Source organism: Plectropomus leopardus, chromosome 16 (genome assembly GCF_026936395.1).
Source record: "Plectropomus leopardus strain MGB_pleo_1.0 chromosome 16, ASM2693639v1, whole genome shotgun sequence".
Classification (NCBI taxonomy): Eukaryota; Metazoa; Chordata; class Actinopteri; order Perciformes; family Serranidae; genus Plectropomus; species Plectropomus leopardus.
Window position 1 is genome coordinate 5,199,295 of NC_142191.1, and position 11,601 is coordinate 5,210,895.

The 11,601-nt window shown below is 42.1% G+C and overlaps 1 protein-coding gene across 1 annotated transcript; it reads right to left on the reverse strand.

Moving 5' to 3' along the window:
• Nucleotides 1-968: 968 nt before the first annotated feature.
• Nucleotides 969-10,316, reverse strand: trmt6 (tRNA methyltransferase 6 non-catalytic subunit). The gene is made up of 12 exons (XM_042503929.2): nt 10,008-10,316; nt 9,661-9,791; nt 9,112-9,221; nt 7,813-7,904; nt 7,625-7,708; nt 7,407-7,531; nt 7,107-7,277; nt 5,889-6,046; nt 5,033-5,118; nt 4,256-4,358; nt 3,830-3,916; nt 969-1,601 (listed from the first exon to the last, which is right to left on the reverse strand). Exons 1-12 carry the CDS (start codon nt 10,112-10,114, stop codon nt 1,440-1,442), a joined length of 1,416 nt encoding a protein of 471 aa, XP_042359863.1. The 5' UTR covers nt 10,115-10,316; the 3' UTR covers nt 969-1,439.
• Between the last annotated feature and the right edge of the window lie 1,285 nt (nt 10,317-11,601).

An 11,601-nucleotide genomic window follows, 5' to 3' on the forward strand; every position in this document is an offset into this window, starting at 1 on the left:
TGATGAAAAAAGTAGAATTAGTACCTAGCGGTTGTATGCCTCCGTGCACCACCCATGTCTTCGAAATCATGGACGCTTCACACACATCTTCCCTCCGGCAGCACAGAAGATCAGCACAGTTTCAAGATTTGTGTCACCAATTCAGTATCTGCTCAGAAATTTGCTGTTGAGAATTCGCTAGAAAAGTGTTTTTGCAGAGTAATATGATGTCACAGTGAAGTTAACCTTTGATGTTTTGGATATAAAATGTCATCACTTCAGCCTATGAGACATTAGTGTGAAATTCTGCTTTTGAATTCTCGAATTATGACCAAAAACATGTTTTGTGAGGAGACAATGAATTTGACTTTTGACCACCAAATTCTAATCAGTTCATTCTTATGTCCAAGTGGATGTTTGTGCCAAATTTGAGGAAACGCCCTTAAGGCCTTCTTTAAATATAGCGTTCAAGAGAATGAGACGGACAAAAGGTCACAGTGACCTTGGCCTTTGACCACCAAATTTAATTCAGGTCATCATGGGCTCAAAGTGGATGTTAATGCCAAATTTGAAACAATTTTGTAGAACTGTTTTTTAAATATTGTGTTTACAAGACCGAGACAAGGTAAGGTTACAGTGACCTTTGACCACCAAATTCTAATCAGTTCATCATTAAGTCCAGGTGGACGTTTGTGCCAAATTTGAAGAAATTCCGTACAACTGTTCTTGAGATATTATGTTCACAAGAATGAGACAGACAAGGTCACACTGACCTTGACCTTTGACCACCAAAATCTGATCAGTTCATCAGTGGGTGCTAGTGGACAACTGTGCCAAATTTTAGGAAAGTCCCTTTTGGCCTTCCTGAAATATCACGTTCACCAGAATGGGACGGCTGGACAACCCACAAACTTAAGGCCTCGGGCCAAAACTATCACCACCACGGATGCAAAAAATAAATATAAAAAACAAAGTGTTTACGCATCAGGTAGTTTAGTACTGCTTTTTAATTCTGTGCAGATCGAGATGCGCCCACAGTGAGGCTGCATCAGCAACTGGATCATATAACAAATGGCACTTTCTGCAGGACAACAAAATAAAAAAGTTAGAACCTAAAAGCTGGAGAGCATTAATTGGAAAAAAAATTGGGTTTTTTTACACCTGGTCTCGGGGCATAAGACACAAATTTACTCTTATCACACCAAAGATAATTTCAGCAGTTCCTTACTTAACACATACATAGAGCTCATAGTTTACTCCTCAGCATTACGCCTTCATCTGCATTGATCTAAATACACAAGATGGGCGAAAGTGCCCTGATGAACGCATACCAGACACTCCATCTCCCTTATTCCAGATGTGTCAAATCAGTTCAAGAAAATAGAAGTCAACGCTTGAAGAAAAACCCCTAGAGGCCATCGGTAATGTGCCCTTAACAGAATTGATGCTTCTGTATTTGTTTATCCCTCAGTGTCTGTCAGTTTCAGTCTCTTTGGTGCTGGTTCCTCGGCCCGCAGGGAGCCTGCGGGTTTGGAGCGGTCCGTGGCAACCGTTGTTCCTGAGAGGAGGTAACCCCCACCCCCGCTCATCAGCAGCACAGGATGTGTCCTGTTAGGCAACACCTAGAGACATGACAGTCAGGAGACATTAATTCTACAGGAAGGGCTCGGAGAAATAACACTTTGGTCCTGAGGCGGGAGATCTCGGAGTATGCAAACACACTGTTTTCATGCAGTCGCAGCAGAGAACGCAGCTCTGAGAGAAGCTGCAAAGGAAAGTGAGCAAATGATGGGGAATAATGGGATGTAAAGGAATAATGGATCGGGGGCAGTGATAAGTATCTTCGCAAAATAATTAAACCAAATGTTGTATATCTGCAATACAGCTGAACCGATACAAAGACAATAGAAATGACTTTCTTCCTTGAGCAGTAGATGAAGAACTTGGGGCTCACCAACAATTTTGATAATCGATTTAGTAATTTGAAAGGCAAGAAAAGATGCAAGACATTACTTTACCGTGAAAATTTGCTGCTTTTTGGTGTTTCACATCATTGCAAATTGTAAATTTCAACAGATTTTAAAACCCGAGTATGCAGTTTCATTTTGAAGTAACTGGGCATAAATCCCATGATAAACTTGGAGCATATTGTAATTTAATAGGTATGAGAGAAAACTAGACCTCTGCACCTGCTTCTGCCTGTTTTCAGGCTTTAGAAAAATCAAAGTGTCAGGAGACAATCACGGGTGATTTCAGAGAAAGGGCGCATGTATGTCCCTTTAATGTTGGAGAATTCTGCAGAAAAAGTTGATATTCCAGCTGTCAACAACTGCCTACGCTGGAAAGAAAGCCGAAAAAGGAAGACTGCTGAAAAAGAGTCTGACGATAAAGGAACATGTCGATATCTGCAAACCGCTTCAGAGATGGAGAGAAAATGTTGCTAAAAGTTTAGCCTTTTGATAACTGGAGCTAAAGGCTGCAGCCTCAAGTTCATGTTTTGTAGATAACGTCAGCTAGAGCCCCCTTCGCAGTGTGTCATCTGCCTCCCTCCACGCGAATAAAGACCACCTCAGCTGGAGGAGAGCGGGCAGCATCTCCAGAGACCGACTCCCAGTCAGCAGCACCATTAATATGAATCCTTGCTGGATCAGCAAACTTTCTGTTGCTGCCATTACATAGGTTAGAACTGGCGCCAGGCGGTTTACACTGGCTGAAATTAAGCTGTTACAGTCACCAACGAAGCTCCGTCTGCAGGGCTGCTGTCCACTTTCTTCCTGGTGTAGTAATAACCGCAGTGGAGAGCAAGGCTAAGGGACTGTGAGGTGGCCAGTTATTTAATTCTTGTCTCATTTGTGAGACAAGAATGCACCAACTGGGCATGCTCCAATCTCTCATTTCAAACTCCAGTCCCGTCCAAGACACTGCTGTAGAGCCAGCCGCAGCCACCTCACAACAGTGAAGTTAGTTTTAAGTTTGTTATTTGACAAGCAATCACTTTAGACCCAGAAACATAGTTTAGTCTCACTTCCACCTGATCAATGGGGTCTTGCACATGCACATCCGCGCGACGGCAGCGCTCTGAGGATGTTCAACGCACAAAGTTTGTTCGTGCCTTTACTTTTGTTTGTGTCCACCTGATGAATTAAAATCCAACATTCACTCTCTCCTTTTGTTGTGATTTGGTTTGTTTACACAACAATCATGTTTTGGGGGCCTGAAAACGTAAACTTTTGAATCTGGGTTCCAGAGTGTAATCTTTTGAAAATGCAACCTCTTGTGTCGCCGTGTAAACTGACAACGCTCAGATCCTGTGAGGACGGTGACGTCACGGCTGCACTTCGCCCACGGTGTTCTTCTATGGTGTGTAAATAAATAGTTAAACTGCCAACTACTGGCCTTGCATACATATTACAGCGTTTTCGGTTGTTTTTGCAGGGATCATTTTCACAATGTTCTCATTCGAAAGTGAATTTTTGTAAATGCAAAAAGAAAGACCACCAGTTTTATATGGGCTGTTTTGACTAAGTGTTGCCTAAATGCTTCACTTTGTTTACCAGCTAGCTGGTAAATTTGTCTGTCTGTTGATGCTGAAGAGTGGCGTACAATGTGTTTTTGTCGCAGTTTTTGCCGAAAACAGCTGCCTGATACACTTTAAAACAACACAGGTAAGAGTGGCCAGTCAGAAAAATGAGCTGAACATGCTAAAACATTCCCCTCAGAACAGCAAGCAATCATCTGTGCAACCAACTTCATATTACAGTTATTAAATCAGCTGTCAGAGTGAAAAAAATGATGAGAGCAGCCTAAAATATACCTCAAAAATAAAAATAAAAAATCATTTAAATGTTACCTGGTAATGCCTGAGCCAGGTGTCTGTGAGTCTGAGGTTCACCGTGCCGCCCTGCTCCTTGAGTTTTGTGTAGCACTCGATGAGAGGCTGCAGAGATTGAGCGGGAAGAGATAAAAGAGTAAACGATGACTGCAGAGTCGACGAGTCCACACACACACACACACACACACACACACACACACACACACACACAGACAGAGTGATCTTTTTAGCAGCATAAGCACTACAGAGGTAATAAGGGCAGTGATGTGATAGGCAATGTAACTCCTTGGCAGTGACAGGAAGGAAATTCCCGGCTGTAACTCGGAGCAATAAAAACTCGTGTGCGGCGGCATCTCATGAGACATCCTCCTTAGATAACTCATTATCGTCATTCAGCAGACGTGTTGTGCTTCCAGTAAATACTGCTAGTCATGATGATCTTACCTCTTTGTACTGGGAGTAGACTACAAAAGGCCTGGAGGGCGAGAGGAATTTGAGCAGGCCCATTAGGACCGGACACGGGTGAAAGCGACTGGCTATAACCAACCTGCAGGAGAGAAACAAACAGATGATCAAGCAAACCTGTCCAACATGAAATACACTGTAAACCACACACTCTGTTATTGGAATCCTGCAGACTGGCAATATCGTAATTTAGCTCATCGGTGCTGCGGAGTTACGCCCCGAGGACTTGGGGATTTAGCACCTATTGTAGACATTCATTTCTTATTTTATGTAGCTCGATGAGAGTCGGTAAAAGAGGCTGATTTAGGAGAGTGTGCAAAATTGTGCTCTGACGGTTCTGTTTATGATGTGGAGGAAAGTCAATGGGATAACCAGATCAATACCTGCGGCTCCCATGTCACCCTGACTATATTTCCGTCCATCAATCATTAAAAGCCATAAAGCAAGAGCTTCATTTTATATGACAGGAAACTGCAAAGCCATCACTTTGTTCACCTTGTGAGGGCACCGTGTGCTAATCATCGTGTGTGAACGTGGAGGACGAAACTGGTTTATCGTGGCTTTTATGGACATGCTTAATGATACTTTAATCATTCATCACTTTTTAATCCCTGCAGATCTTTTTTAATTACTGTTGTTTATTACACAGCGCCATGCAGGAGTGATGAGGCAGAGGTGGGAGAGAAAGCGGCTGAAGTGAGCAGAGCGATGCAGAGGAGCAGAAATGTGAGAGCAGAAGCTAAATCTGACACCGACCCGTCGGCATTCATGCCTTCCAGCAGGGCAGCAGCAGCTGCCAGCTTCTTCCGTTTCTCCTCCTGCTTCACCTTTTTTTCCTCAGCCTGCAAAAAAAAAAAAAAAAAACCAACAAAAACATGAAGTCAGGACAGCAGGGTTCCTACAGCTTAAGGCAAGTTAGATTTAAGACGTTTTCGAACCTCTCAGAATTAACCTTAAGAACAATTTTACAATGACAAACACAAACTGGCATAACTTACTAAAGATTAGGGCCAATTTTACCTAAATGTTTACTGGAACATAAAGCATGACCTTTTTGGTCAATTTTAAAAGTCAGTTCATCTATTTAAAACGTAAAATAAATAAATAAAAAATAGATATTACCAATTATTTTGATATTACAAGGCAATTGTCCTGTAATGATCGATAAAGTATCTGTCTTGAAACACTCTTTAGGTTAATTTTTTTTCTATTTTCGCACAATTTAAAATACACAAAATGACAAAACACAGTATACAGTGCAGGGAGAGAGGCAAAAAAATGAGTGGGCTTCTTTGAAGCCTCCACCCAAAAAAAAAGCTTACAATTTCACAATGTTTTAAGAAACACTGAGCCAACATCTGAGCCAAAATGTGTGGGTGTATTTTCTACTGTGATTTGAGCCAATTTAACAAGTTAAATGTGAGTATTTTGCCTTCCTTGACTGAAGTTTGGGATGTGCTACCCCTTCACGTGTTCTGGATTTTGCTCATATTTTGGGTTCAGCACTTCAATGAGGAAAACACAATGCTGAAGGGCGACGTCTTTTTTAAAAAACAAAACAAAAAATAAGGTTGTCAGATAGTAAACTGGTTAGTAAAGTTGGGAAGCATACTCTGGCTTCTTTGCGTCTCTCCCTCTCTTCTTTCTCCGGGTCCTGACGACCATCAGCGCCGCTGTTAGTCTCCATGCTCTGCTCCTCCGGACTGCCCTGCCGCTCCGCCTCGGGCTGGTTCTGCTCCTCCTCCGCAGACATGCTGGACTGCTTTGAATCTGTAATGTTGAGAGAAATCATCGAGATCAGAGGAAGGTCACAGCATCCTCGTCTATCTGTATATTAGAAAGTTTAAACCATAGAAACTGATTCTGTTTCTTTATGTCAAACATAATAACAAAATGATCATCAAGAGGAACACGTGGAAATCTCCACACATTTTACCATTGAATTTCTCAAAACTTTTCAGCGCTATTTTTACCCATTTCCTTTATTTTTTGAAAAATTATATTTATAACATTACAACAATAGACACAAAAATTCTACCAACCAGGAGCAACTTCAGCCGTGTTGAATCAGTAGTCTGGGCTATCTGAATGTTTTACGCACAGCTGACGACTTTCAGGCTCACAGGAATCAGTGTCATCATCGTCATAAGCCTGTGGTGACATAAACCTATGTGACGCTCGCTGTACGACAAAAAAACTATAAATGCAGCTCTGTGTGTGTGTGTGTGTGTGTGTGCGTGCGCGCGCACATGTGCAGGGCAGTCTGATCATCAGATCTAAGTGACACACTCTATGATGACATATTTGTAGACAATGTTTTTTTTGCCAACTTTAAATGTGTAATTTTTGATTGATTTTATTTTGCTGTAATATCTATATTTTATGCCGTTTTAATGGAATATTTGATGGTGAACTACGTTTGTGTACAACTATAACACTTATTTTGTTGCAATTGTTTGCTCTTAAAATCTTCATAGTAGCTCCTGATTTTAATCAACTCATCCTTCAACTCCAAAGACGTAGCAGGATCAAGGACAAATGTGCTGAAAAAATGACTAATAAATCTACCCTCTACCGTCTTCTACTACCTTTAATAATAAAATATTCTCTGTACTCTTCAAGACTATCGTTATTGCAAAAATATCCTTAAATACTGTGATAATATTTTACGACCATATCGCGCAACCGTAACCATGGGAACCGTAGAAGTTGTTAAATTTTGTTGTTTTTTTGCCTTTCAGCACTAGCTTACAACTTCTTTGTCTCATCTAGCAGCAAGAAGGTTATAACATCTTGAAGGTTTTAGTTTTTTTAACACAGAAGGCTTTACCAGCGCTGGGGTCTTTGGCTGTGGTGTCCAGAGTGCCTGCCAGCAGAGCGTTGACATGGCAGATGGGAAACTCATGCAGCATATCGTGAAAATGTGCAGGGAAGCCAAAGCTCTCCACACCCGCCCGAACCGGCCCACCTCCTGGGTACATTTGGATCACCGAGCCATAGCCTGGATGAGGAGGAAGGAGAGAGTAATTATAAAACGGGCAGAGAGAAGCCTTTTTATAGAAAGAATTTTTTTAAAAAAAAGAGCTCCGATTGTTTGGTCAAACAGAAAAAGTTCACAGGAGTGACGTACCCCCCATTCTCTCCATGATGGATCCCAACACGAGGCCGGCACAGGTCTCAAACACCAAAACTTTACTGCCAGCGTGGATGTTCGCCAGAGTCAACATCTGGGCGAGTGTGTCATACCGCAGGTGGCTGCATCGCACAAAAAACACATCAGACGCTCATGTCTCTCTGCTCCATCAGACACGACTTCCACACATGCTGCTAATCCACGTGCTGACTCACCAGATCTTCCCTGGTTCCCGGCCATGGTACATCATCGCCAGGATGCGACAGGACGGTTTTAGAATCGTCACAGTGTTTTCATACCTGGAAAAGCAGAGGAATGGGAACAACTGATAACACTAATTACATCCCACAGCATTATTTTAGGTCTGAAACTGATTGTGGCGGCATCACGGGTAATGACTCACTTCTTCTTTTTCTTCTTGATGTACTTATCCTGCGCGTATTCGGTCTTATCTCGGAACGTAGAGCTGTTCTCTATAAGCTGCTGAATGATTTCCTGTGGAGCACAAACACATGGCGTCTCTCTTCTTTCACACCGCAATGTTTTATCTAACAATTTAATAGATAAGATTCACAGAATGAGACAAAAACCAATAATGTGTCGGCCAACTTGCAGTGATTTTCATTCTTATTTTTTGGGGGCTTTTTGTCTTTATTTATTTGACAGGACAGCATAAGCGTGAAAGTAGGAGTGCGAGGGGGTGACATGCAGAAAAGGGCTGAGGTCGAAATGGAACCTGTGTCTGCTGCAGCAAGGACGTACCCTCTGTACATGGGGCGCCCGCTCTACCAACTAAGCTACTGGGCTCAGTTTTGGGTTTTACCAATCCTGCCTGGTCCCTACTTTAAGCTTTGCCTTTCAGCTCAGCTCCCTCTTCACCGACAGTCCTGCACAACGCCGGCATCACTGCTGACGCTGCGCCAAAAACCGCCTTTCAATCTCTCGCTCCATTTTACCCTCACTCATGAACAAGACCCCGAGAAGTAACTCATACACAACCCAGATAAAATCTTTAAATTAAATATTATACAAATAGTGAAACAACAGTAAAACATTATTGTTGTTTGTTTTACCATAAATACATAAACAATTTCATTAAACTGTTTTTGCTTTTAATTTGGAGAGTTTTTGTTAAATGTTTAGTGTATGTAATTTTGGTCTATCTCACACTTTACCTCAGCAAGTGACAGTCATTTATTATAAGCTTATCCTGAGGTATATTCCAATATTTAAAAAAGCCCAGGGACATATGTCATGTCACTGGATGGCTGAGATTCTCCACTTTATGTGACTTTTTAAAGCATGTTGATAGGATTAACAGTTCAAGAGTTATTAAACATTTTATAATGATAGATATTTTTAGTGGCTGTCTCCGTCTTTGATGATTAACACACATTTTGAGTGAGTTAAACGGCACCAAAACACTTTAAAACATGATGTTCACTGTAAGAAACTGACATTCCCTAAACACTAATTTATGAGTTTTTAAAGTTTTAGGCAATAATGGAGCTCTATGGCAAAGATCAATCAGCTAAATTGAGCCATTCATTATTGGTGTTTGATCTCATTAACTCTTATGACAATTTATAAAAAATAACAGAGTAATGCACACATTATTTTTTAACAAACAGACCAGACAAAAACCTAAAAATACTGTCACACTTTCCCATTCATGGATGTAACTGCAAGATTATTCATGTACCTGACCCTTCAGACCTTGCTCTTTGAGCGTCTCGATGTCATCCCTCGTCAGCTTCTGGGATTTTCCATCGTCTACAATGTTTCTGTTGTCTGTGCCTGCCTCCTTTGAATCTGGAACAAAAACATAAAAGAGATTACTCAAAGTGAAAATAAAAGCATAACGGTCTGTTATAGTCATTTACGTGTGTGTTCAAGCAGTCTGGAAATAACAGACATTTATCACAAAACTGATAGTTTTTGTCAATTGCACAACTCAAAGGTTAAAAAGATAGTTCGGATTTTTTGAAGTGGGGCTATATATGAGGTATTTATCCATAGTAAGTATATATATGTGTGTGTGTGTGTGTGTGTCTGTGTGTGTGTGCACTGCTTAGCTTCCATGTAGGACACCAGTCTGCTTCTCCAAACTGGGGGTGTGCAAGAATACAACTTAAATTTTTTTTTAAATTTATCCCTTTAAGATGTAATTTAGCTACTTTTCATTGTGCAGTAGGTGATAGTTTGTCTCCCCGACACTGTGTGTGGGTCTATTTAACAGCAGGTGACACACCGGTGGAGCTCTCTGTGTCTTTGGGCTTCAGAGGCTGCAGGATCCCTCCAGCAAGGATCTCAAACGTGCTGCTGTACAGCTGATCCACGGCGTTATCCAGGAAGAACCACTGCTTCTCAAAAATCACCTTCCTGTGAGTACAACACAGAATCACATAGTCATGAAATAGCATCTTTACAGCCCTCTGTGCAGCATCCAGCTTACAAATGTTGCAACGTGCGTGCAACATCACTGACATGTCATCTGTGGTTTAGCTAGCTCCGGTTTATGCCTCTCGTGAAATGTTAGAAGGCGCAAATTGGTGTTTAGCAAGTTAAAAGGGCTATTTTAATCACTTTGTGACTTACTTCGTTGACTGAATTTGCACAGCTTTGAAGATATCTCCCCGTTTCAACACAACGTAGTCCCCCTCTTTAATTCTGTACAGAGAATCATCGTCTACGTTGTCCGCCATAGTGAAATAAACCCGCTCACGAGCCTGCTGAGAGGAAACTGTCACTTTTCGAGAAATATACGGAGTCGCCGTTGACAAGGCACGGTTTAAAAAAGGCACTAAACCACCCTGAAGTAAAAGCAAAATACGACAATTCACTATTTCCACGTGTTAGCTTTCATTTCCCTAGCTTTCAAGGACGGCGAGTCGATTGTAGATCGCAGAGAGTGACGCACGGTCTGTTGTGATTGGTCGGATCTGCGGCGCTGAGCTCGCCAGCCAATAGGAGCGAAGTGCGATGACTAAGTGAAACTGTAGATATCAGAATCATCGATCTCATCGATTCTTTAATTTCTTCTCCAGTTTGAGATATTAGGGCCATTTATGATGCGGGTTGGGGTCTGCCAGCAGTGGAGGTGTGAGTAAATAGTTGTGTTTCAGTTTATATGCTGTTTGTTGACTATTTTAAACAGGAAAAAAGTCGATAACAAAAAATGTATATAGTTCAGCTTTTTTGCATTACAGGATGACATGTATCTAGGACTGGGCGATATGGAAAAAAAGTCTTATCACAATATTTTTTTCATATTTATTTCTGTTAAGCTTAATGAAGATATGAAAATACAGCAGCGGATTTTTCCGCTGCTGCAGATAATTTTGTCACCTTGTAATATATTAATTTTGTGAGTAGGCTATATTAAAAACCGCCAAACCGCGGCACACGCACTGGCACCTCCCGGCACCTCCGCCAAACCGCGGCACAAGCACTGGCACCTCGCGGCACCTCCTGGCAAGCAGTGGCACAAGCACTGGCACCTCGCGGCACCTCCTGGCAAGCAGTGGCACAAGCACTGGCACCTCCCGGCACCTCCGCCAAACCGCGGCACAAGCACTGGCACCTCGCGGCACCTCCTGACAAGCAGTGGCACAAGCACTGGCACCTCCGCCAAACCCCGGCACACGCACTGGCACCTCGCGGCACCTCCTGGCAAGCAGTGGCACAAGCACTGGCACCTCCCGGCACCTCCTGGCGAGCAGTGGCACAAGCACTGGCACCTCCCGGCACGTCTCGGCAACCAGTGGCATCTGCTGCGACTGCTAGCGGCACCTAGCTGCGGCATCTGGGGGTGCCACACGAGGTGCCACAGTTAGGTGCCGCTGCCGCAAATTGAGCTTGCTGTCTCTCTGAAAATATCATAACAAGTGATGCACGATAATGATTATTTCAACCGATACTGATGAACCGATAATTTCCAGCTTCTTGTGGCCAATAAGATACTGATAACCGCTCATTTGTTTTTGTTTATTTTTCATTATCTGAGGGTATGAGAGGCTGAGATGTGTGAGTACAGATCAATTTAATTGTGCATTTTCATAAAAAAAACTACTTTTCAGACAAAAAGAATCAATTTTTTATATATTTTTTTATATTTTGGGTTTTTTTCCCCCCTCTTATCTTCTTATGTCAACTTGAATTGTACAGAAATAATGCCAAAAATAATATTCAG

What these genes read in the sequence shown, in the direction of transcription:
- trmt6 (XM_042503929.2), bottom strand. Translation starts at nt 10,114, where the DNA reads ATGGCGGACAACGTAGACGATGATTCTCTGTACAGAATTAAAGAGGGG. An exon ending in AGACACAGAGAGCTCCACCG is followed by an intron (nt 9,222 to 9,660) that starts GTGTGTCACCTG and finishes TTTTTGTTCCAG; the next exon opens with ATTCAAAGGAGGCAGGCACA. An exon ending in GAAGGCATGAATGCCGACGG is followed by an intron (nt 4,359 to 5,032) that starts GTCGGTGTCAGA and finishes TCTCTCCTGCAG; the next exon opens with GTTGGTTATAGCCAGTCGCT.